General features: G+C 35.1%; 1 protein-coding gene across 5 annotated transcripts in view; it reads left to right on the plus strand.

Annotated features, from left to right (window-relative positions):
- MICU3 (mitochondrial calcium uptake family member 3) overlaps positions 1-27,598 on the plus strand; it is a 104,998-nt gene extending 77,400 nt beyond the window's left edge. For 4 of the 5 annotated variants that reach the window (XM_054508583.2, XM_064585608.1, XM_045879736.3 and 1 more), the window contains 7 exons: positions 4,284-4,379; positions 9,964-10,064; positions 10,505-10,676; positions 21,664-21,772; positions 23,552-23,709; positions 24,784-24,852; positions 26,463-27,598. In XM_054508583.2, coding sequence (XP_054364558.1) covers positions 4,284-4,379; positions 9,964-10,064; positions 10,505-10,676; positions 21,664-21,772; positions 23,552-23,709; positions 24,784-24,852 — 705 coding nt within the window. In that variant the 3' untranslated portion in view covers positions 26,463-27,598. The remainder of the gene's footprint in view (positions 1-4,283; positions 4,380-9,963; positions 10,065-10,504; positions 10,677-21,663; positions 21,773-23,551; positions 23,710-24,783; positions 24,853-26,462) is intronic. The other variant, XM_064585609.1, reaches the window with a different exon arrangement.
- Positions 27,599-27,990: the final 392 nt, after the last annotated feature.

Here is a 27,990-nt window from a genome sequence, read left to right on the forward strand (position 1 = left end):
CAGGCTTCTCAAATAGGGGGATTGTTTTCTTTCATTAATTCTTGAATATTCACTGCCAATATTTCTTTGGATATTATAGTCTCTTTCCCATTTTCTTTGTTAATTACTTTCTGGAGCTTTCATAGATATTCATGTTCTCTTCTATGTCTCTTAACTTCTCTTTAATAATTTGCCATATTTTTTATCTTTTCACATTGCATTTCTGTATAACTTATACATGTTATATTCCTGTTAACTAATTTTATCCCTAGCTGTATATAATATGATATTAAATTTCAGTAGTTCCATCTTTAATGTCCAGAGGTTTTATTTGGTTCTTTTTCTGATCAACCAACTAATTTTTGGTCATCTGTTCTTACTGAAAAATACTTTCAAATACAGCTTCATATTCCTTAAGCTTATTAAACTTATTTTGTATTCCATACCTACTATTTTCAATATCTGAAGTCTGCAGGTCTTGTTCTATTGTTTGTTGTTTCTGTTGGTTCTCACTTATGGTGGTTTATGTTCTTATGTGTTTAGTAATTTTGTATTTTGAATATGTATTTGTTGGAATGTGTCTGTGGAGATTCATTAGGGACTGGGCTAAGTATGTGTTTTTTCCAGGAAGGGGTGTGCGTGGGTGTATGTGGGTGTGTGTTTATGTGTGTGTGTTTCTGTGGAAAACTGCAGTCCTATGTAACTTTAAATTACAAGTCTCACATTATAGTTTTTCAGGCCACAGTTGTCATAATGGCACAGATTATATAGGCTTTTTTATTGTTTTTATTTTTTCTGTGTTTTGAGTATCACTAATAGTAAAGACAGTTTACTGTCAGATTCTATGGGTTGCTATTTTGTTTTTGCTTTCCCAGTTTGCCTAATCTCGGAGTATAATCTTTCTCAGATTCTAACTGTAACTAGGGTATTTACCTGTCTGCACACAGACAACTTTAGGGAGCCATTATTCTGCTTACCACAGTGATATATTCCCTTCTTGAAATCAGTCCTTTTTTCCTAACTTCCTTTTCTCTTCTTTCCTTCTGTCTTTCCTTTCTCCCTTCTTTGATTTCCTTCCTTCCTTCTTTCCTTCTGTCTTAGTCAATTCATTTTGCTATAATAAAAATATCAAACACTGGGTGGCTTATAAAGAACAAACATTTGTCATTGTTCTGGAGGCTGGGAAGTCCAGGATCATGTAGCAGATGCAGTGTGATGGGTGATGAGGGCCTACTTCCTAGTTCATAAATGGCACTTTCTCAGTATGTCCTTACATGGTGGGAAGGAGACAAAGGAACTCTCTCAAACTTCTTTTATAAGGGCACTAATCCCATTCATGAAGGCTCTGCCCCCGTGACCTACTCCCCTCCCAGAGGCCCCACCTCCTCCTAATACCATCGCCTTGGAGGTTAGGATTTCAACCTAAGAATTTTTCAGACCATAGCTCCTTCTTCCCTTCTATTATTAATGTCATGAAATGCCTTCAGTAAGATCCTACTTTGGCTCAGCCAAAAAGGCATAGGGAATTCTTGACCGAAACTTCAAAGTTAAAGGAAGTTCTACTAATAAGAGACTCTAAACTTAGGCAAAAAATGTGTCAGGCTTACAGAATACAGTACATTTGGGACATCATTTTGCCTGTGCCATCCATTTTTGAAGTTCTTCTGAACTATCTATGTCTTCTTCTACCTTTTTTAGTAAAAGTCTACACCTACCTTAACATTCTAGTAAAGAGGCCTAAAGCTTGTATAGTAATCAAAGACCCTGAGAAGACTTCAAGAAGTCTTTGCAAATTTTCCTACATTTACATATCAGAGCATTATAATATCTATTTCATAGCCATCACAGTGCTCAGTTAGTGATATTTGGGCATTTCTCTTCTCAGTCTTTCCTTAGTGTGTAGGCGTATATTCTGGTTTTGTATTTTATTTGCATTTCTTGCTGTAAAATCTATTCTGATTTTCATTGCTACTTTAAACTTATTTTAAATATTGTGTTATACTTTTCTGACATTAAAGTTTTCTACTAGTTTTGCATGTTCTGAAAATTTACTCTCAATTCCGTCACCCAAGCCATTGAAAAATTAAATACTGGCTCCTGAACAGACACACATCTAGGAATCTGTGACTGCTGAGAAAATCACGGATACATGAGCTTTTTTTCCCTTAATACTAAGAATAGCAACAGTTGCTGTGAGACTATTGTTCCTTTTTTCAGAAACTCTAATCTAAAAGACTGCCTGTATAAAACAGCATATATAAGCAGTTATAGCAATTCAGTTATATATTCTATCATAATTTAATCTTTGGAGCTAAATGTTGAGTGTGAAAGCTTTCTGCAGGAGGGACCAATAAGCTAAATAAGATTTTTTTATTGAAAAAAGTAGTATATGATCCTGATAGATAAATAAACATTCTTAAAATATTTTTTTTAAGATTTTTATTTATTTATTGAGAGAGAGAGAATGATAGAGAGAGAGCATGAGAGGGTGGAGGGTCAGGGGGAGAAGCAGACTCCCTGCGGAGCAGGGAGCCCGATGCGGGACTCGATCCCGGGACTCCAGGATCATGACCTGAGCCGAAGGCAGTTGCTTAACCAACTGAGCCACCCAGGTGCCCCATTCTTAAAATATTTTAAAATATAGGAAAGCAAAAAGAAGATAATAAAACATATCCTAATCTCACCAGAGATAATCGATATATCCAAATATATTTACTTCTTTTCTAAGCTCAGAAAATGTATTTTTTTCTATAGAGATCCATATCAATATAGTTTGTCAAACTACTTTTTTCCCCTAATATGTTGTGAACATCCTTCTGATGTCATCAGTGTTGGTATATGTACATATGTGAGTGTGTGAGTGGTGATGGTGACCAGTGCTGGAAAAAGGAAGGAGGCATTGCTTCACAAAGTGAATCAATCATTCTTGTTGCCCTTCAAATAACAGTGTAGTCAGCCTGATTTTCTAGCTTGATAGGTTTAATAATCCCTTTCTTTATCATATACTGACCTTTTCAGTTACAATAAAAAATGTATCCAAATTGAAAATATTGAGATAATATTTGCAGAGTATTTAATCTAGTTAACATTTGACGTTCTACCATACTTATATAAAAAAAAAATGAACTTTGTTCTAAATTCAGCTAATTTTACTTGACTTATAACTGCTTAGTTAAAGCTTGTTTTGTTACTAGAGGGTGTGGTGAGTGGATTCTCTAACATATTGCTGCATTTACACTGATGGTAATAAGTATGTCTATGTTTATATAAGTGATTCCTGCTAAATAACACTTTATTATTAAGATTTTATTAAAATATGGGCAGTAGGCAGTGTTGTTCTGATTAATAATAATGAACTAAAGCTTAGTTTTTTGAGATAACTCCCAAACACCTTGTAATTTTGTTAGTGGCACCAGATTTTAAAATTAACACACACAAAAATAAAAGTTCTCCTTATCATTAGACACTCACTCCTACGTACATCATGCAGCATTTTCTTCTCACAATAACAGGAATACCAAGCCTTTGAACATGTGAAATCTTCCCTGATAAATCCTGACAGAAACTGCATTTAATTGTGTTTGTTTACAGAGACCCAAGTTAAGCTTGTAGTTCTATGTTTTCATATGAAGATTAGACTGCCCTTAATTGTGATCTCACCTTCCTCAGATTAGCCAATACTGAGACAGAAGCTAGTGTCCTATCCTTGCAAAAGGTTAGAAAGTACCTTATTTATTCACAGTAGACATACCTACCAAATCCCTGAGTAGTTTTGAGTGGTTTAACCTAAACTGGCATATTTCTTTTTGACAACTGTTAGATTAATTTAAATTTTGTGTCTCTACATATGAATGTGGTCATTTTCTTTGATGCACTGACACGATGTACACTAGCCAATAATTGATTTTTAAGTTAAGCATGATTTTTATAGGTTGCTACAAAATTACCAAAATACTGTCCAAATGAATTTACTTCACATAGGTGTGAATAAAATTTTTATTTCACATTTTCTTAGAAGTTATGCATGTTTCAGTAGACAACATGGGGGAGGGCTGAGGAATGTGATCCTTTTTGACAGAGCCACATTGTACGTGGAAATAGTGGTTATATACCATTACACCTTTGAAAATACCTTGGGTTTACCAGCAACGTAATATAATACTGTTGTGCGCAGCAGAAAACAAAACAGGTAAGCTAATGTGTTTTCTTTTCAAGGTTGGCTAGAAGAGACTTAAAAGTGTATAAATTATCATTCTTTGTGACTCTTCTTTAGATTTCAGATGTACTTCTTAAAACTTCTACAGGTACTTAAAACAGATGCTGAGGAACTTGTCTCCAGAAGCTATTGGGATACACTGAGACGTAATACAAGCCAAGCACTGTTTTCAGACCTCGCAGAGGTATAATTGAACCTCAACCAGGACCTTGTACTGTTTGCCATTTTGTTAAACTAGTCTTCATTTCATTTTAGAGTTACAATAATGAAACCAAAAATAATTTTGTATTTTCCCTTTTCTTCAGTAAAGCAGTAATTTCTATATATAAATGATAGATTCGAGTATGTCAGTGCTGGCAGGGGCTGCAAGGTTACCTGTAACAGTCTGTGTTAAGTCAGCTTGCTTGTTGTAGAAAACGTGCCTTTCTAACTTAACTAAAAAGAAATGTCGCTATTTTCAATTTAAGGATCACTTTCAGAAATTTGAGAATACTATTTTACAGTTTCACTGAATCTTTTAACCTTATAATTTTGCCATGTTACATGAAGTGCTGCGACTTTTAACTTGGTAAAAGACAGCTAGTGCTTTCGAGTTATGGTAGATTTAAACATTAAATGTCCGAATATTAGTTGTGTGTAGTCTACCATGGCGAGTAAGGGAGGTATGGTGGGAGCAGTCAGTCAAGGAAGGGAGGAATATTTTAACTTGACATTATTTTGGATTGCCAATGCATAGAAAACTAAAAACAGACTGACTGTTATTCATTATTGTTTCTGAATTCCATAGAGACATGCACCTTATCGCTGCACTCAGGTGGGCTCCCCCCTTCCCCCCGCCCACTCAGCATGCTGCCATTGTTACTAGGGATTTGTCATTTTGTTTCGGGTTTTTGTTTTGTTTCGTTCTTAGGGATTTGTCATTTTAAAAGATGGGCTTTGTCTTCTACATTAAACACGATTTCATATATCCTATTAAGAATTTTTTAAAACTTTACTATCAGTCTTAATACTGAGATATTTTTCATTATTTTTCTCTTTAAAGCTGGCTTCTCATTTCTTTTTTCTGAAGTTTGACTTTTAAAAATTACACTTAAAAATATCTAGAGAAGTAAACTGAAATCAGGTGTGACTTCTCTTATCCGTATGTAGTGTTACTCAATTGGCACCTCTAGACTGGGACAGATACTTGGAAATGTTAATTTTGTCAGTTGTGTTCAATTTTAAAATCCCAAAACAAATAAAGCATTTTGCCCTTTTTCTAATTTACTTCTGATATGTAAATATGATGTAATTATGACCAGTAAATAACCTTTTAAAATTACCTTTTAAATTTGAACCATTTTTTAGTCATAAAGTGGTAATAGATGTTTCATGTAAGGTATTTTAGAAGTACTTAATTCTGTAATCATTTATGCAGGCATATAGTAGTCAGTGCCTAAAAACAAGAGCAAATGGGGACATTGGCCCAAGAGTCGTACAAGCCAACTGTGACCTAGCTTGAAACTAACAGTCATGTCACTGCTCTCTCTCCATCCTAGATTGTCCACCTCAGCCTCCAGCCTATCTTTAATCTAATTTAACTCTGCTAGAAATTCTCACAATTAGACACAATCCACTGATTTGATGTTGAATTTAATTCAGATCTTGGGAGGTTTAATATCAGAAGACCAGTTAGCTCTTACATACACTCAGAGATTACATGGTATGCATAAGACCTTTTCGAGATGGAAACTGTCAGAGGTGTGCTTGGAGCTGGCTTTTATGGCTTCCTAGAGTTAATTCTGTACATCTCTTCCCAACTCAACATCCGTGACATCCTGTTGGTACTTGAAAGCGGCCATGATAGAAGTATTAATACCATAGAAATAGGCATACACTACAAATCAAGCTTTTTTTTTTTTCCCTAAAGAGCTAGTTTATTTTACTAGCATACCATTGGCTGTAATCAATCCACATTATAATCATAAGCTACTAAATTAATTAATGAACTGATTCAAACATCATGAAAGTAAATCTGATAGAAGAAAGACGAAAACAAAACTTACATTGTGTTCTAAAATAAAATCATTATTTGGGGATTATCTCTTACTACCCTCCCACATTAGAGAGGATAATTGAGAATTAGTTTTAATTAAGTTACAACTCATTGAAATTCCTTATAGGTTACTGCTGATGCCACCGTAACATTGAATTGTTTGTAAGTATTTCAGGATTCAAATTGGTTCAGAAAGAAAGCTTAGAAATCTACTTGATTTCCCTCCCCCCTGCCCTTTGGATAGAGTTTGATGTGATTATTATCCCATTATAATCAATAAAAATATGTTAAAGGTATCTTAAAAATCTGTAATATCTTACATATTTTTAATTCCATGCAAATTTATCTATTTTATTTTTGATGAAATTATTTAAAGTAATTTTTAATCACAACAAAGATAAGGGCCTTTCATGTAAATGGCCCATGGGGATTCTTTTGTGGCTTTTTCTTGCTTTGTTATGAAAACACCTGAATTCATTTTATTTTAACAATGGGCACAAGAATCAAAGGGATAAAGTCTCTATTTTTGTCCCAACTCCCCTGTGATTTAAGTTATATAACACTGTTAGGATACTAAGAACACTGGTATGGTTTTCAATGACTCCCAACAGTGCTCTGTTTCATTGAATGGGGCGAGAAAAGTTTTCACCATTTCCATTTTCTAATTTTTTTTCTCTAATGTCAAACTGTTACTTATGCCTCTGTGGTTCTGGATTATCTGGATAAGTGCAACCTAAGTCTAATAAGATTTTGATGATGAAAGACTGTAAACGAAGATCTGCTCTGCTCAGTGGGCATGAGAAAAGCTGGAAGAATGAGGTCATTATTGAAAACCTGTATGAAACAAAGCCATCTCATTTCACTGTGTTAGGTTTTGAGGTAAAGGACATCACAGCACTAAAGGAAAACATTTCTATGGTAGCTGAGTTCACTAACTTTGGGTGTTCCTGTGACATCTCATTTGAAGGCTTTTTTTTTTTTCAGATCTATATAACATGTGTAGTTGCAGTTAACAAAAAAGTAAGAGTGTGCCATGTAAAACTTTTTTTTGCATGAAGCTTCAACATTATTATCTTTTCTGTCTTGTCTAGTCCTTTTTCAACTTCTTGAAATATATTGATTTGGCAAAAATAAATAATATTTGTTGAGCGTTTACAATATGCCAGTTATAGTGCTAAATGATTTACATGTGTTACCAGATCCTCACAACAACACTTTAAGGTAGGTACTGTTGTTATTACTGAGGGTAATAATATCCTCAGAGAGATTAACTTCACCGAGGTCACTTAACTAATAAGGAAAAACATCAGGATTCAAAGCCAGGAATCTGACTCTTGGGCTCATCATCTTACGTGCTCACCACCCCACTGTTTATTTGTGAAGTCAGTAACTTGTCTAAAACACCATGGCCCATCTTCTGATCAACTTTATCTCCCCGCCGCATTCCAGTCCTCTAGCTTCTAGATGGATACCCCAGTTCCTAATGTTGCCTGCTGATTCGATAGAGCGTCCACTCCTGTGCTCCATTAGGCCTGCCTTCTCAAATATTTTCTCCCCCAACTTAAGCTATTCCATGGGTAATAATGGGTTAGACTTGATCATACACAATCACAAAGGAATGTTTATAATTGACATGAGATATCTCCTTTTTTCCCCAAAGGTCTTAATGCTATATGCCAAAGCATCTTGTGACTGCCAATAATAACATTTGTATGCTTCATTTACACTCAGAGTCTAATTTTATCTTCAAAATCATTATCGTAGATAGGTTTATGCCTATTTTACAGATAAGGAAGCTAAAGGTCAAAAAACTCTGAACTCAGGTCTTCTGATTTTAAATCCTGTCCTTAACAGCAGTCTGCCTCCGCAACGTAAAGCTACTGGTGAAAGTAATAGTGCCTTTTGAGAACTACTCAGAATTACCCTAGTTTGTTGTCACAGGCAGAGCCCTGGAAGGCTGGCACCACTAACGTTCTTCAACATCCATTATAAGCTTGTTCAGGAAGGCATAAGACAGTATGTGGCACCTGGCTTCCGGGCTGTTATTTTCTTCCTGGCAATCAGGTCTTCAAAGAACTTCATTGGAGATATATAGGAAACTTCTAAGTTATTCCAACTCCTGAAAATACTTGGGAGTTGTCAGCAAACTTAAACTAAGTAGAGATCTTTCAAAACAATTTTAAGGAGGTTATATGCTAGATAATATATATATGTAATCCTAAGATTACTGAGGAAAACAAGCTAAACAAACCTAAGTAAGACTACACAATTTACTAAAAGAATTTCAACAATTTTAGATAATTTAAAGTAGAAGATACCCTACATGTTGGAGGTTTTAAGAGAGGCCTGAGTAATCAAAGTAGCAAAGAGACCACTTAAAAACAGGAATTAAAAGGCACGTAGGAGGGAAAAAGACCAATCACAAGATGTACTCTTTGTAACACCAAACTAGTCATTAGAAGTTAATAATATTTGGTCTAGGGAGAAGGGAAATAAAGATCCAACAAATGTTAAAGGATAAAAGGCTGTCTTGATGAAAAATTGGGAAGAGAGCTATAAGGAATCAAAAGATTACCAAAAGTGTGTGGCCAATGGGTAAGATGAGACTTTCCATCAGGGATCATAGAACACAACTTATCCTTTGTAGAGAAGTATATACTTTTTATTTCTTATGTTTTCTCTGAAACAGAATTCTGGCCAAGAGGTAACATTTCAGATATGTACCTTTGGATGGACATTTACAGCTATTTTTTTTTAATACAGAAAATGTTAGTTATTATTTAACCTCTTATTTTTCTTACATTTCCCAGGATAATATATGGGAGAGTTAGAATCATTTGAATTTTATGATTTTTGTACCTGAGTTTATAAGATAGATATGAGTTAATGGAAGGAAGTGAGGAAGGAAGGAAAGAAGAGGAAGAAAAGAAGGGATGGAAGGGGAGAGAGAAAAAAGAAAGGGAAATCTGTGTCACCACATTAAAGGAAAGAAGGACTATTTTCAGAGGCCATTAAACTTTATAAGGACTAGACTTAAGTGATTTTAAGAATACGCTTGTTGGAACTTGAAGGAAAAAGTCCTCTGGAATTATTCTCTTATCCATTCAAAAATAATGTAAGACTTTTAAAATAAATTATAGATTATGTAAATTCCAAAATAATAGTAGTATAGTTTCTCTTTCAAAATATGGTATCTTCTATTTAAAGTATCATAAATATGGAATACAATAGGAAAGTATCATGCTCAAAAGAAACTATTTTGTGAAGCATAAGACCATCCTTTTGTCGGCCCCATATATTTCATATATCTGAAGAATTTACCTCTTTTGAACATCCTTTAAAAAAACTGATTTTTTTTAGGTTGATTAGGAAAATCCAAACTAAATGACTTAAAGATAAGACATTTAGGTGATTACTAAAAGATTTCAACTATTTTAGATAATTTAAAACACAGGTATTCTATATGCATAATTTGAGGTTGAAAACTTCCGAAAATATAGTCATCTTTAAAGTTTTTTAGGATAAAGATCAATTTCAGTCATGTTTCTATTTTCAAATATTGAACTTCGTTTTAACTGTAATGGCATTTATTAATGCAGCCTTACGCTTTTCATTCTAATTTTAACATATTCATGTTCTTGGTATTTATATGTTGATAAAATTCTTTGAGGGACATTGGGTATCCCTATTGTTTGTTTACTGCAGCTAACCTTTAAATTGTGATTTTTTTAAGCGTGCTGATGACATTACAAGTTTAGTAACAGATACTACACTTCTTGTACACTTTTTTGGAAAGAAAGGAAAAGCTGAGCTCAACTTTGAAGATTTTTATAGGTGAGCTTAATTTTATATTTGTTTTGAAAAATATTAACATGCTAAAGTCAGAAAGGTCTTTAGAAAGAATCATCTGGTGCAGAAATACTCACCTCTTCGCTGATTTCAACAAACAGGCGCTTCCATCAGTACCTATATACTAGTTATTATATTGATAAGTATAACGGGAAGTTAATGATGAGAAATGCCTGGATATCTGGATTATTTCCTGTATATTCCTAAGGAAGTATAAGCCACAGTGATAAGCATGGATGTAGTGTCCTCTATAGTAAACACCAGGCACTACACAATAACTCTTTTAAGTCTCATCACTACCCTGAAAGATCTTTTTGTTGTCCCCAGTTTAAAGATGAGGAAGCCAGAGCCCTGAGAGGCTAAGTATCACCTGTTGCCATCACTCTTCATTTATCTTATTCATTCTTTCTATATTTTTGTCATAGATTCATGGATAACCTACAGACAGAAGTTCTAGAAATAGAATTCCTTTCCTACTCTAATGGGATGAGCACTATCAGTGAAGAAGATTTTGCTCATATTCTTTTACGATATACAAATGTGGAAAATACATCAGTGTTTTTGGAAAATGTGCGTTACAGTATACCTGAAGAAAAGGTATCTAATCTCACATATCTATTTTATTACATATATTATCTTATAATCATATAGATCTATAGAATATATTGTTTCTTAGTTCTTTTCTCCTCTGTGGATTAATAGGTATTTTGGGTATATTTCATTCTTTTTTTCTCAGTGTCCTAGGTGCTCTGGCTAAATTTTTAAAATCGATTAATGTAAAATTCTGAGTAGAGATCCATGTTTTTCTTAGATATGCTGAAAACCATTAAGGTTATTAGCAATTGTTTTATTCAAATTATGAATATCGTCTTTGAAGAGAATTCTGCTGAGATACATGCTTTGACTACTACATAAACTAATCCCCTTGTATGAAACAGTTTATAGTGACATCATTTCAGTCACACTTTGTTCTCTAATATCCTTAATAAAAGGTCATTTGAAGACAGCCATTGATGAGTGAGTGATCTTATCAGCAAGTGAAGTGAAGTTTTTCAAAGAGTTTGGATGGCATGAATGGTTAAGAACCCTGGACAACTGATTGTCTATTTGTTTAGCAGCAAATGTGTTGTCAGCAATTCTGAGCAGTTGCATTACCTAGTGGTATTTGAATGCATCATTGCAACTAAATAGAACTGGTGTTACAAGTACCCCTTCAAGCATGAGATGTTTTGGATATATTGCCTTCTATTTGTGTTTATAGAAGGATCAAGTTAATCTATCCAAGAGAAACTTGCAAATAGTTTGACTTTGTTTAAAATGGATACACTGTGACAGTGCTAACAATTCGCCAGGTCCCCTAAGGAATGAGAAGAAAAGACCTGATGCATTTGGCCATTAGTTTACATAATCTCTTAGGGGACTTTATCTGTTTTACATGATTAAACTGAATGTTTTCAATTCAGAGACACTTCCCTAAAAATAAATATTAGAAATTGTACTACTTTGTCAAGCTGCTCGGATATTATTTAGGGCCTAAATGAGTCTGCTTCTCTTTTTCTTTTATCCAATGGAAGCACAGAAATCTAGAACTCAAAAAGTTCAATTCCAGGGTGAAGAGTGTATGGGAACTCTTTGTACTATTTTTGCAGCTATTTTTTTATACCTAAAGTTATTTGAAAATAAAGTTTTCTTTTAGGTTAAATTCAGTTTCTGAAAACGTATAATTGATAGAAGTATCTTAAGCACTATACATCATTACAGCTAAAAAAAGGAAAATTTGACAAATGAACCAACGTCGATTCTCATGACTTTTGTTTGTTTGTTTTGGTATTACCTCATCAATCCTTAGAACCGACTTCCAGACATTGACATCTTTTTTTAGAAAAAGGGAAGCTGAGTCTCAGATACTTAGACGCTTGCCCAAGGAATCAAACCCACGACTGTAAGCCAGTGATATTCCTCCAACACCCTAACTTATATCTTTCCCTTCCTTTCACTTCTCATCCCCTCTCTCCAAAAAGAATAACAAGTACAGCTACTTGGATGGCACTCTACATATTCTAAAATACTTTTAGTTCCATTCATGCATCTAGCGGATATTAGGCATCTGCTATTTACAAGACCTTATTCTAGTTACGGTGGGTAAAGTGACAAGATAAGCAAAATCCTTGTCTTGTAGAAATACCTCTTAGTGGAGACAATAAACAAGTAAACAAAAAATTAATAAGTGATATATTTTCAGATAATAATAAATATTGTGAAGAGAAACAAAAATCGTGGGGACTGGAAAATAAGCTGGACTGTCAGGGAAACATTCTCTGATCAGGTAGCTTTTGAGGAAAGACGGTGAGGAATGACCTATGCAAAGATCTGGATGAAGAACATTCCAGGCGGAGGAAACAGCAAATACCAAGGGCTTGGAGTCAGAAAAAGCTGAGATTATTTGAGAAATTGCAAAAAAGGGTAAAATAAGTCAATAGGAAAATAGTAGGAGATGAAGGAAAGACAGATATGGGTTAGATCTTCCAGGACCCTGTAGACCAAGATAAGGAATTTAGATTTTATTCTAATGGTGGTTCTAAGAGTGATGGGAAGCTACTATAGTATTTAAACTTTGAAGCAGGGGTCAGCAAACTACCTACCTCCTGTTTTTGTAAATAATGTTTTATTGGAATATGGTCACACTCATTCTTTGAATGTACTGTCTGCGAATGCTTCGGTGCCTTAGTAGCGTAGGTGCAACACAGACCGTATTGCCTACACAAATGAAAATATTTACCCTCTGACCTTTTATAGAAAAGTGTGCTAACCTTGCTTTAGAACATTGGTGAATATACATTCATCCATCAGGTATTTATGCAGCAAGTATTCACTGTCTACTGTGACAGCCAAATGGGATCTGACTCACGTGCCAGATACCAGATTCATGTTTCAAAAGATCATCATGGCTGGTATATTGAGAATAGACTTTGGTTGGCCCACCTCTGAAAGAAAGAGACAAGTTAGAATGTTGTCACAGGAGTTCAGGGAAGAGATGAGCATGGTTTGCACCAGGGTGAACGTAGGGAAAGGTGGTCAGATATTGGGTCATTTAAAGAGTAGAGTTGATTGAACTGGCTGCTGGATTAGACTTCAATGTGAAGGAGAAAGAGGAATCAAGAATTCCTAGGGTTTGGGCCTGAACCACATAGTGAAATAGTGGTGCCATTCACTGAGCCAAGCAAGACTGCAAGTTTGGGGTTAGGAAAAAATTGATAATTTCATTTCGGACAACTTGAGTTTGAGATTCCTATGAGGTATCTAAATGAAGAAATTACATAGGCAGTTGGATATGTGCCTCTAGAATTTAGGGTGCCATCAGGACTATTTTTGGTAATCATTAGTGTATAAACTTCCAAATTATGTCTCCAGCTTAAACGTCTCCCCTGAATTTCAGACTTTTACACTGTACCACCTACTCAGCATCTCCACTTGGGTATCCAGTAGACACCTCAGGCTTACTCGTTGCAAAATTAAAACTCCTGATCATCCCCCAAATTTCCATACACTGTGTTTCCTGTTGCAGTTAATGGAAACTCTGTTTTCCCTACTTGTTCTAGCCAAAATTTTGGACTCCGTCCTTTGACATTCCACATACAATCCATCAACAGATCCTCCTGATGCTGCCTCCATCCGCAAGACCACTCTTGCCACCACCACTGCTGCTACCCTTGTCACCTTCTCTCTTGCCTGAATTCTTGCACTTGCCTCCTAAGTCATCTTTCTGCTTCCAACTTTGCCCCCCCTACAATGTGTTCTCCATTTGGCAATTAAGGAAATGATTGATACCATGATTCAGATCTTACGAACTTCCCATTGTACTCAAAGAAAGAGCTTAAATCCTTACAGTGGCCTACAAGGCCCAGCAAGCTGTTCCCTCATCTCTTCCCATCAACCCCCCCCCCGCCCCCTCTGCTCCAGTCACGCTGACAGCTTTACTGCTTCTCAGCACCAGGCAGTCTTCTGTCTCGGGGCTTTTGTATGGGTTCTTTTCTCTGCCCAGAATGCTCTTGTCCTAGATATCCACATGGCTTACTGTGTCATTTCTCAATGAGGCCTACCCTCCAATCTAATGGATAAATAATCACGTATTTATAATAACATATAAGCTATTATGTAAGTAATAATCTATTATAAAAACTATAACCCTCTCCCTTGGCGTTCCCTAGTCCTCTTCCCTTATCTGTTTTTATTCCATAGCATTATCATCTTCTAACATACTATATTAGAGTATAATATAATATAGGTTTAGTTTTTACTTTTCATTATTTATCTGGATAAACAATAGAACTTGTTTTTTAATTATTTGTTGTCTGTGTCCCCAACTAGAATGTAATGGTGGTATTTTATCTTTTTTTATTCACTCCTATATCCCAGTACCTTGAACCCCTATTGAATGGAAGTAGAACTTAAAGCTTTTCTGTTTTTGTGAATTTTACCTGCAGATATATTCACTCATGTGAAACGGCAGATATACAAGGTTATTTATTAGAGTGTTGTTTGTAATAGCAAAAGATTGGAAACTATCTAAATGTCTTTCGGTAAATCAGTAAATAAATTATGATGTATCTATAGAATGGAAAAGGTATTCCCGAAAAAAGACAAAGAAGATTCTTTATATACTACAGTAGAATGATCGCCAAGACACAAGTGAAAAAGCACAATTTCAAACAATAACTGTGAACAGTGTACAGTATACTACCGTTTGTTTAAAAAGATAGCCTATGCTAATTCTGGAAGGACCCACATAATTAGAGACAGTGGTTCCTCCAAGGAAAGGAACTGCATGGCTAAGGAACAAGGGTGAGAGGGAGGGAGATTTTGCATTGTACACGCTTTTGTCCCTTTTGAATTTTGAACAGATGAATACAGTGCCATATAAAATAATTTTTAAAAATTGTAAATGCCATGGGACCAGATGAACTTACCTAGGAGAGAATGTAGGTAGAGACTGTAGAAGGGAAGAGGGCTTCTCCTAATAACTATGTAATGTAAATATTAACAAGAAAGTAGTAAAATTCATTATTAAGCTTTGAGGAAACTGTTATTCAGCAAGATTTAAGTGACTTACTTCAGGTCATTCAGCCAGTAAACTTCCAAGTTTGAATTTTCTGCTTATTCCAAACTGGTACATTTCCCTCAGCCTTTTAAAGTTGTTTATATTTTAAAAGTTATCTAGTTGTCATTTAGATCAGTTACCTATAAAATTTGAACAATATAACTAGTAGCATACTCAGTTTATGAGATGAGCATGCATTTTGCGTTGAGAACAAATTAATTTACTCTTGAGGCTCTTGTAAGACCGTATTTTCTGAATGGTTATTTTTATTTGGCTGATAATGTCTTCTAATGACTAAGATGGATTTTTCAAGTTAATCTTTTTCTCATTCTAGTCTTTTGTTTCTGTGTATTTTATTGAGGTAAACATCATGTAACATAAACTGTCTTAAACTGAGCAATTCACGTGGCATTTAGTATGGACACAATAGAAACACCATCTTTATTTCCAAAACATTTTCGTAACACCAAAAAGAAACCCTATTCTTATTAAGCATTTCTCCCCAGCCTCTAGGAACTATTGTCTGATTTCTGTTTCAATGGATTTACTTACTCTATTTTATATCAATAAAATCATGCAATATGTGACCTTATATGTTTGGCTTCTTTCATTATATTTTTGAGGTTCATGTATGTTGTAACTTGTATCAGTACTTCATTCCTTGTTATGGCTGAATAATATTCTATTGTACATATACTGTTTATCCATTCATCTGTCCATGGATGAATATATGTATATATATATATTCAAGTAAGTAATAGCCATCCTAGTGGGTGTGAAGTGCTATCTGTATAATTACCATTAGCTTCACCTTAAATAGAATTCTTTATTTCTTCATACAGCTTTCAGTTAGAGCCTGGTTTTCTTTCTTTTCAGCTTTAATGATTCCCTTTAGCATTTCTTGTAGGACAGATCTGCTAGTAATGAGCTCCATTGGCTGCTGTTTATCTGAGAATGTCTTACTTTCTTCATTTTTGAAGGATAGTTTTACCACATATTATCTGAGAATGCCTTAATCATTTTTGAAGAATGGCTTTGCCACATATAGAATTCTTGGTTTTCAGATTTTTTTCTTTTAGCACTTGAACTATCCTACTCACTTTGGCCTCATGGTTTCTTTCTTTTAGCTTTATTTACTTATTTGACAGACAGCGAGAGAGGGAACACAAGCAGGGGGAGTGGGAGAGGGAGAAGCAGGCTTCCCGCCGAGCAGGGAGCCCGATGTGGGGCTTGATCCCAGGACCCTGGGACCATGACCTGAGCTGAAGGCAGACACTTAACGACTGAGCCACCCAGGCGCCCCGGCCTCATGGTTTCTGATGAAAAATCAGTTGTTAATTTTACTGAGGCTTCCTTATATATGAAGAATCACTTCTCGCCTGCTGTTTTCATGATTGTCTTTATCTTTTGACAGTTTAAGTATATGTCTTGGTATGAGTCTCAATTTATTCTGCTTAAAGTCAGTAAAGCTTCTTAAATGCATAGACTTTTATCTTTCATCAAATTTCAGAAGTTTTCAATCTTATTTTTAAAAATATTCTTTCTGCTCTTTTTCTTTTTCCTTCTGGACATCCCATAATGTGTATTTTGGTATGCTCCATGGTGTCTGCAGGTTCCTTAGGTTCTGTTACTTTTCTTTATTTCTTTTGTCTTTCTGCTCCTCAAACTGAATACTTTTAACTTATTCTTTATTCTGATTGCTCAAATCTATTGCTGAGCATCTACTCAACTTTACATTTCAGTTATAGTACTTTTCGGCTCCAGAATTTTTATTTGGTTTCTTTTTATAATTTCTATCTATTGATATTCTCATTTTGTTCACAGGTAGTTTTCCTGATTTTCTTTAGTTCCTTATCCATGGTTCCCTTTAGCTCTTTGAGTGTATATGACAGTTGATTCAAAGTCTTTGTCTATTTGGTCCAATGATTAAACTTCTCAGGGACGGTTTGTTGATTTTTTTTTCCTGTCAGTGGCCATATTTTCCTAATTCTTTGTATGCATTGTAATCTTTGCTAAAACCTAAGCATTTTGAATATTATGCTTTGCTAACTCTGAAAACCAGACTCTCCCCTGCAGTTGTCCATTTGCAGGGTAGCTTGAAAAGTCACTAAACAAATGGAAAAGACTGTATTTCTTGTCATGTGCAGTCACTGAAGACTCTGTTCTGTTATCTTTGTAATTAGCCAGAGAACTGACAGAGATTTCCTTAAATGCCTAGAGCCAGGAAGAAAAAAATACATATAGTACTGTCTTTGCAGTTCAGCTCTGAGCTGGAGCATTCCTTCAACACTAAGCCAGGCTACCTAAGCCTCTTCCTTTGCCTTGATCTCCTATTTCCACAAAGCCCACAGATCTGCCAGAGGTAGTTACCTAACATCTGCTCAGGTCTTTTCAAAGCATGTGTCAGCTCCTGGGCCTGTTTAATTTCCCATGTATTTACAATGGCCCTTTGAGCCCCTGTTCCAATAACCATTCTCCTCAGCCTTCTCTTTGCCAGGTTTTTAGATTCTGTCTGCCGCTTGTCCCATCTGTCATCCCTTGCCTCAAACAGGCACAGAGTGTGCATGTCCTTATATCTTTCGATAGTTGTCGCTATCACCATGAAAGCCAAACCAGTCCAAGACCGAGGGGGCAAATCAAAAGTCAGCCTCTGTGCTAGTCTCTCAAGGAACCACCAGACAAACCAAATCCCATACCACACCATGTTAATAACAAGGCCCATATCAGCCCTCTGGCACCAGGAAGCCGCACCAGGAACATTAGCCACCAGCCCCAAAGCTGCTGCCACAGCACTGAAAGATGAAAATGGTAGTTCGCTGGACAGAGACACCACAAGGCTCACACTGAATTTCAACGACCCTTCTCCTTATTACTCAGTCCCCTCCTTGCTATAAACTTCGGATTCGATTCCAGAGTTTCAAGAAAGTTGATTCTGTCAGTCTTTCCCAGCTGATGGTTGTTTCAGTGGAGGGATGGATTCTTTAGGCCCCCTACCCTGGTCTCCTAAGAATTACTTCAGGCTTACACACCTCCACCGAAGATAACCAAGTGCACACATTGGGAGCAGCCTCAGGGCTGCAGACGGGGCATGGTAGCAGCCCGAACCCCCAGTGTGATTACGGTAGCAGTTTGAGATCTACCGCATGTTCTAGTTTGTCTTTGTACTGAATTATGTCTTACCAGCTATCTCAGTTGTGTTCACTTACGCCTTGCCACACAGTTCAATCCAAGTGCTTGTTCCCATCTGAATGACATATTTCAGTAGTATATGTACATTTTTATTGTAAAATACACATAACATAAAATCTACCATTTTAACCATTTTAAAGAGTAAAATGTGGTGGTATTAATTATGTTCACAATGTTATACAACCCATCGCTAGTGCTAGTCCCAGAACTTTTTCATCATCTTACACAGAAATCCCATAACCCATTCCACTTCCCCTCAGCCCACAGCAACCACTGATCCACTTTCTGTTTCTGTGGATTTGTCTATAATGGATATTTCATGTAAGTGGAATCATACAATTTGTGAGCCTTTGTGTCTGGCTTCTTTAACTTAGCATAACTTTTTCAGAGTTCATCAATGTTTTAGCAAATATCAGCACTTCATTCCCTTTTATTGCCACATAATACTTTCTCATTTGGATATACCACACTTCCTCTGTTTGTCAGTTGGTGAGTTGTTTCCAGTTGGACTATTTAAATAATGCTGTTATGAGCATTTGTCTGCATTTTTTCATGTGGACATATGTTTTGAATTGTCAGAGAATTAGATATATACTTCAGAGTAAATAGCTGGGTCACAAAGCATCCTTAATTTTTAACATTTTAAAGAACTACCAAGCTGCTTTCCAGAGTAACTATATTAATCCATTAGTAATGAATGAAGTTTCTATTTTCTCTACCTTTTCTCCACAATAACACTTGTTATTGCCTGCCTTTTTATTTTGAGTCCTCCTAGTGGATGTGAAGTGGGATCATTGTGGTTGCGACTTGCATTTCCCCGGTGAATAATGATGTTGAGCATCTGCTCCTGTACCTGTTGGCCATTTGTATATTTTCTTTGGAAAAATGTCTATTCAAGTCTTTTGCCCATGTTTTCATCATGTTGTCTTTATGTTACTGGTTTTTAAAAGTTCTTTAGATGTTCTGGATACTAGAATCTTATTAGATATATGATTTGCAAATATTTTCTCCCATTCTGTAGGCTTTTTACTTTCGTTGATAGTATCCTTTAATACACAAAAAATGTTTACTTCTGACAAAGTCTCATTTATCTATTTTTAATTTTGTTGCTTATACTTTGGGTGTCATATTTAAGAAACCATTACCAAGTAGGAGATACAGCATCCCTTCCACTTTGAAAATAAACAATATATTGATGTTAAAACAAAAAAAAAAAAAAGGAGGGAAGAAACCATTGTCCAATTCCAAGGTCATGAAATTTTCATTCTGGTTTTTATAAGATTTTTACAATTTTACCTATTAGGTTTAGGTCTTTGATCCATTTTGAGTTAATTTTTGTATATGGAGTGAAATAAAAGTTCAGTACCTTTCGTTTACATGTGGTTATACAGTTGTCCAGCACCATTTGTTAAAAAGAAAGATGTTCTTTCTCCAATAAATGGCCTCGGGACTCTTACTGAAAATCAGTCTATCATAGGTATTTGGGTTTATTTTTGAACTCTCAGTTTCATGTCTTTTTGATGTTTTAAATTTTTCAGTTATTATCATCATTTTGTTTTTGTTAAAATGTAAGTTACTTCTTTTCACTCCACTTCTAACAATTAGGACACATTTCATTCAAATCCAAATGTTCCATTAACAAAAGTGATTCTGGTGGTGAGGGTGGAGAGGAGGAAGAAATGACCATCGTCCCTCTCTCTGACACGTCTTTCCCTCACTGCTGCTAAGAATGGATTGCTTTAAATTATCTCCATCAAGATGAATGCCCTGTTTTTCAGTTTACAGTTCCGTATTTCCCAACACAAAGAGTTTAATCTACATAGAAGAATTACTGTATGGTTTTGAATTTGACTTGTCTTTTCCAAACAGGAGAACACTGTTTTGAAAAATCTAAAGATTCAGATGGTGAACATTCTATTCTGTCATTCCTTGATTTGCTTTTTAATCTTATGTTCCGTAAAAGTATTGACATTTTTGTTTATACTTTGCTTAAAAATTGCTGTGGCAGCTGGTCGCAGCATAAACTGATACAGAACCAGAACAGTGACCGGTTTCCCTAGCAACAAGCTCTCCACATCAAGACAGACCCCTTCTGGCTCAGTCCCCCTAATTGATTCAAACAGCCCTCCCTGGAAAACATGGCAGGTGGGATTGGGTCACAAAGCAGAATCCAGGGTTGGAGTGTCTGTAAATGAATATTAGAAAAGAGAGAAAATTGTGAAGAGAAAAGACAGTGAGAATTCTCCTTGTAAGTGAAAAGGCGTTGCAAGTGAAGTGGAAATAGTGTATGCCAAAAATTAGTACTATTATTTTGATAATAAATTGGTAATGAATATTATTTTGATAAACATTTAATCAGTAGTTGGCTTATATTAGACTCTTGTGGTTCTTTCCCTGGCTTTCCAATGCTGCCTTGTTAGTTTCCCTTTCCTTTTACTTCTGCATTAAAGTGTGAAATTGTTAAGCCCCAGCTCTTAGCCCTCTGCTCTTTTCCCCTTTACTTTCTCAATTATGTCGATTTTGCTGAGAACACAGTAATTAAATGGAGCTCTTCGTGTCCAAATTGGTATTATCTAAGATACATTGTGCTTATTTTAAATAATGTTCCTGTTTAATTGAACTAGTAGCGTAGCAATAATTGCAATTTATGTAAATGACATCCTAGAAGCCTTCCCATGGTCCTTCACCAAGCCCTGGTGTTGGGCCCAGAACTGTAAGGGTACCCTCACTGTACTTCCTCCTGCTATCCTGGCAGTGTTAATCACGACAGAAATAAGTAAAAGTACACTGCTTTGGGCTTACTCAGCATGTGGGCTTTTGCGTTGTCATTATTACAGATGTTGATGACCTACCTAATGCTAAGTTACATTTAAGGAATACATGTACAGGAGAAACTGGTGTTTTAGGGGTTGTCTTCCCCTTACTTTTTTTTTTTTTTTCTTAATCATAGTTACTTTCAGGGTTTAAAAAATTTAGGCCTGAAATACAAAGTTATCACAATTGAAACTTTTTTATTCATTTTTGTTGTATCATTTTTTGAAACACTGTGCTGATAATTAGTGTTTTAAAAGTATTTTCACCTAGCGTTGCTAATGGTAGCAACCGCATGCCGTGGAAATTAATATGAGTGAATTTTACATTTAATTTGGAGAAAGGAGGCTTCAGAACATGCCCTGGAAATGTTTACTCACAAGATACATTGCAGATGCTTAATCTATTTATTTCTAGGAAGTATGGATATTTATTGTAATAAATTTGGCAAAACTAAATATATTTACATATATTCTCTTAATATAGGGCATCACATTTGACGAATTCAGGTCATTTTTCCAGTTTTTGAACAACTTGGAAGACTTTGCAATAGCCTTGAATATGTATAATTTTGCAAGTCGTTCTATAGGGCAAGGTAAGTAATCGTCTTTCAAAACTTAAAAGGAAAAATAATCATATGTTCTTTCTAGGAACTTTGACAACAAATTAATGAGACATTTCGTATTGGCCATCAAATTGCCTGAAAGTGTGGTGGTGTATGCTTCAATGGGAAATCTATTTTCCCTAAGCAGAGTTTAGGGGAGTTTGCTAAATTTTTCCATTAAACTTATTACTGGCCTTCATTTCATATTATGGGGAAGAGCTAACAATGCTTGTAAAGATCCAAAGAGGAAGAAACCTCATGGCCACTGGTAACATGGAGGGATACGTGTCTACCTATAGAAGAGCCAACTGGCCATGCCCAAACGTCATCACAGGATGATATTTATATTTCCGATTTTACCCTCCATCTCTGCTGACTCAGAAACCTGAATGTTGCCGCCAGAGCCCCCTCTGCTGTGGACTTACCTTAATCGAGTTTTATGAATAATATATAAAATTGAATGTTGATTTTGCATTAATTTACAAAGAAATACAGCTGTCACAGAATTCAGAATGCTGTCATCCTCAGGACCAGCTCATTCTTGCCCTGTAGACAGACTAACCAGTCCAGTCGTTTTTCTAGGATTCTGCGGCTATGACCACTTTCCCTTCCTTCATGGGCCATATCCTTTTTTAATATTCTTGCCACATGAGGACTTTCTATTTATGTCTTTGAAGTAATTTTACCTGTGTCTGCCATAATCTAGTAAGTGCTAATTCCCAAGTTTAAATCTCAGAGGACAGTCTTGTTATTCCCAAGTTCTGGGGAAAAGCCAAACTGTGGGCCCTAAGTGCTAATAAATTATCTCTCTCCCAAAAATGTAGATATTGAATCCCTCACTTAGCTGCATTCATGTATTCACTGAGTTAGAGAAATCTGAAAATTATTCATATTTCACCCTTTGTCTAGTGCAGATGTTCAAATAAGGCATCCTCTCAACTCAACCTACCTTAATGTTTTCAAACCAAAACTTTGGGAGCCCTGCCTTCACAGACCAGCATTTACTGCCATGATAAACCCACTAGTCAACCTTGAGAAGAAAAACAAGTCAGTATCTGCTTACCCGGTTCAGAATGGAAAGTTACTCTTTTATACTTTTTGTAACTGGGAATGAAGGAAATCAAAAGTGTGTTCTTGCAGGTGCTAGGAATAAGTATATCTCTCTTTTCCTCTCTGATGTTTCCTAGACAGCTCACAGAATAATCTTTCTAAGACATAGACCTCTTCTGCAACATACCTGCTATGGAAACTCTTCAGTTCCACAAGCTGACCCCATTCATCTCTCAGGGCTCAGCTCACATACAAATCGCAGGCTTTCCTAATCACTGCTCTTCCCTCTCCTTTCCCTACGACTCCACACTACAGACAGAAGTAATCATTCATGTCCAAGTTCTCATACACTTTGTTAATATCTGTGTGGTCCTGTGTTAGGTTATTTGGGCGGGTGTCTCATTGCCCATCTGAACTGTAAGTTTCTTGATAACGTATTCATCTTAATTTCTAAAGTGTCTGTCACTGATAGTAGGTGCTCATTAAACATCCACTGAATATGAATACATTATTAACCTAAGATACAGCTACTTCTTGGTCCTTTTAATTCAAACCACAAACATTTTCTGTTCCCTGAAAGATAGCATGACTAATGAAGAGTCATGTGTTACTAAGGTTATGACCCATGTTTAGAAAAACTTCTTTGATAACCTTTCTAGCAATTAACACATTATAAAAATAGTGTTAACTGTTTACTTCTTTTCTGTGACATTTATCTAGATGAATTCAAGCGTGCCGTCTATGTAGCTACTGGCCTCAAACTTTCACCACATTTAGTGAACACAGTCTTCAAGATTTTTGACGTTGACAAAGATGATCAATTAAGTTATAAAGAATTTATTGGAATTATGAAAGACAGACTCCATAGAGGATTCCGGGTAAACCAGTAAATTTGAAGCCTATTGATATCCTTTTTAAAAATCGAAGAAGGAAAAAACCCTAAGTTTCAAAAACAATGTATATAAATTCTTAAGGATATAAATGTGAAATGTTATATTTGAAAAGAAAAAACATAAGGTCATACTTACTTTCCAAAACACTTCAAGGTGATAGATAAAAGTTCATGCTCTTTAAAAATATAAATCAGTTTGAATTTCAGTAAGTTATTTTCATATTCAATTAATTTAATGTCTCCATCTCAGTTTGTGGGGAGAAATGTTGCCAAATATTTTTTGATTAATTCAGTCAGCACACAGGCAATTCAGACTTGGTACTATACAAAGAAATAGCATGATTCTCATTTTGCACGATGCAGATTTCCACTAAGCAATTCGAGACTCTTAAGTCACTGCATCTTCAGTACTTTAAATGGAGAACAAGGTAAAAAAAATTTTGCCTATTGAACTGTTTTTTTTTCCTGTTAACGCCTTATACTGAAAATTACTGATTTTTTTCCTCAGAAATATGTTTTAAGTTATGAAATATAGTGTAAGTCAACAAACATTTACACATTTAACATATTTGTGGATGTGCCACAAATGGAAAAAGAAAAAATTTTTCTAGTAACAGCTAGAATGTTCAGTCTTCTCTCTTTGTTAAGAATACCCCTAAGTATGATACATCTAAAAAGATAAAAAGTTATATATACCCCCCCAAAAAATCAAGATTCATCTGAAACGTTTTTAAAGATTTTTAATTATTTTTTAAAAATCCAGAGTGTTGGTACAGATACTGTGTACTTAACTGCCACCTAGCGGTCACTTGTTAACATTGGAGACTGATGGCACAAATAACCTGAAAGGATGGATATACGTTGAAAATCACCTATTTTTCCTCAAAAATTTTAGAGTAGCAAGATCGAATTAAAATATAACTATGCTAGAAGCCTCTGACACTGTATTTCTCTCTCAAATTTTATGTGTTTTTATTTTTGCTTTATGTATTTATTGCATACCTGTGTCCACATAACATTTTATTTACATTTGCTTACTTTTTAATCCTCTGTTCTACAGGGTTATAAAACAGTGCAGAAGTATCCCACTTTCAAATCCTGTCTAAAGAAGGAACTTCATAGCAGATAAGTATGTTAGCGTCTCTAAATTTGTTCAGTAACAAAGGAAGGGTCATAATCTATTTTTCTATGATGACCTTTAGGAAATCCCTGAAAGAAATAGACTTATAACTTATTTTTTATTTTTAGGCCACTAATTCAATTTACAAATTATTCTTCTAATGATTTTAGACCAGTAATTTAATTTAAGAATTAGTCATTACAACAAAGCATTGGTTTGCTACTATTAAGCTGTGATGCAAAAATGAACTAGAATAAATACTCATCTGACTGGAATTCTCTTGGAGTGTCTCGAAAGAAAAATTTTCTGTTAAACCTACAGTTTTGTATCTGAGCAGATACAGTATAATGACTCCAAGCAGGATTTTCATCATCTAGGACCATTAGCATCTAAGGAATATTAGTTACCGTTTTGTAGGATCATGTCCAAACATCGGCTGCAATAATAACAGGGAACTTTTTAGAGTTATTTTAGGTGCCTGGCCCTGTACGAGGTGTTCCACGTGTAGAGTCAGAGATAGATGTCCCATTTAACACCAGGGAAAATAAAGACGTAGTGAGTAATTACCTAAGATAACTTGCTAGTCAATGGCCCGCTAGGATTTGAGCCTCATTCTGTCTGATGGCAAAGCCATCTTATTTTTTTGTTACTAAACTATCACCATAGAATGCAGTAATTGAGAAAGATGCAGGAGATTCACTGATTTTGTGTCAACCCAAAGAAATAACTCATATTTGCTGCTCATCTCCAGAATGAGAGGTTTGCCTTTCCTTTTTTCTTGTAAAAGCCTATTGTAGCTATAAAATGTTGGTTGATTGTGGGTTCTGATTAGTTAGGTCTGGACAGTGAATGCTTGCAAATATGTATATTTCTTGCTATTTCTCTTGAGCTTGAAACGTTTGTATTTGACTATAGCAGTATCTCCCAAAGTGGTTCCATAGGATATCAATGTGTATTATTCTAAAAAACAAAAAAAGCTGCTTGGTCAAATAAGCTTGAGAAATACTATAATAAGCATGGTTCAGTAGGTTTCTTCCCCCTTAGAACTTATCAGATCTTAATATGCCACTATTTATTTGTCTCTCTAAGAGAAAACCAAGTATCAGCTATTTTGCAAAGCTTTCAGATCTGTTTTTATGGAACTCATTTGGGAAACTCATGTTGGATCTAAAATGTTTAGAGGCAAGTAGGCTTATTTATCTATCTAAGGTGGTAACTGTTGAGTGAGCAAAAGAAGTCAGGTCTTCTTTGTCTCTATTTGAAGGAGCTTTATACTCCCTATAAGAATTTAAACTAACATTAAAAAAAAGTAGAACCCTATCATTTGTTCATTTAGGTAGTATTCCCAACCATGTAGTAGTACATAGACTGAGAGACAAAAACAACATTTCTTTTAGACCTTTACAATACCAAAGATTAGACAAGTTACTAAACAAAATACTCAACTTTTAAGTTAAAGTTTTAGTTAAGTCTTTGAATCTTGTATTTTCTATCAAGTGTTTTCATTATGTGCCTTACTGTTTCACATTAATATCATAATAATAGTTGATTAATGCCATCACTCTTGGTTTCATCCTATATAAATATTGCTTACATATATATATATTTTTTTTAATTAGGTACTTCCAAAGCAAAGTTTTAAGGATTATTATCTACAAAACGATGCAAGAAGCACAAATTTCAGAGAATGGAAGCAGATCTGAGATCAGAACATGTAGAAATGAAGGAAAAGATGAAATGCTAATTATAATTTTTCTTGACAGAATTCTTGAACATAAGACACTTAAAATGCATCTTCTCACTAACTATACATGTTATGTGTTATCAAGTTGAGCTTTTGCCTTGATTTACTGAACTCTGTACTTTTTCATTCCCTTCACAAGTATATAGATACTTCCAATGACTATATAAGAATGTATTTAAATTTTTTATTTATTTATTTATTAGAAATTGCCTCATTTCAAAATAATGTATGACTCCTGGAATCTAGATCCCTTAAAAATTAACAGCAACAACATATTTTCTTTGGTTTTGGACTGTGAACTTATTTTCAGAAAATGAATATTCCTTGAGATTTATTTTAGGGCCTTTAGAATTGTTGAAAAATCCCCATTATTACCAGGTTTTTAATTACATTAAAATAATTTTGAAAAACAAATAGAAATTAAGCTAATGTATAATATACTGTGATGGTTTACATTGTACTTTGAACATTTAAAACTACTTAACATATATTGTGTGAAGCATATGAAGTTTTTAAAAAGTTTTTGCTCATTTACCAAAGTCATCAGAATGTCTGTTATTCTTTTATGTATACAGTAAAGAAATGTAAAATGTAGATACTTTTTTTTCCTCAAAAAAGTCCCATCTCGCTGGTGGAAAGAGTAGCATTTTTGGCAGCCATCGCCATCCTTGCTGTTCTGGTCCTGGACACGCTTCTCCTCCTGTCCACAGACGGCGTACATTCATACCACTAGTCAGAATAATCTCCTGCAGCTTTGTGACCTATTGCACATCGTTAGTCCGCGAGTGCTATAAAACGCAAATATGAAATGGGGGCGCCTGGGTGGCTCAGTTGCTTAAGCGACTGCCTTCGGCTCAGGTCATGATCCTGGAGTCCCGGGATCGAGTCCCGCATCAGGCTTCCTGCTCGGCAGGTAGTCTGCTTCTCCCTCTGACCCTCCTCCCTCTCATGCTCTCTGTCTCTCATTCTCTCTCTCAAATAAATAAATAAAATCTTAAAAAAAAAAAAAAACGCAAATATGAAATGGTTTAGAAGAGCGATGTATATATTTGGTAGAAGTTAATATTTTGTTTCTTGTGAAAGGACCACATGCCAGACAGCCAGTAATAATGAATAATTTAAGTGTAATTCATTATTTCAAAACAATATGACTTAAAGAGAAAAAAACTTTCTAGTGAGAAACAAAATTAGACGTTCACATGGAGAAAATAATTTGATAGTACTTAATGGAAGTCTCTTCAGTTAAAAAGTGTAGTTTATAAAAGGATACTGTGCAAAAATTAAAAAATGAATTTAAGTTAGTATATATTATATGTGGAAGATAAGTTCATTTATCTTCTTTTCTAAGATGTATTTAATGTAAATTGTACATACTCTAGCTATTATCTTGCTTTTGCATATGA

Source organism: Mirounga angustirostris, unplaced genomic scaffold, assembly GCF_029215605.1.
Source record: "Mirounga angustirostris isolate CCGP_5_RB_7025 unplaced genomic scaffold, mMirAng1.0.hap1 SCAF_2, whole genome shotgun sequence".
NCBI lineage: Eukaryota > Metazoa > Chordata > Mammalia > Carnivora > Phocidae > Mirounga > Mirounga angustirostris.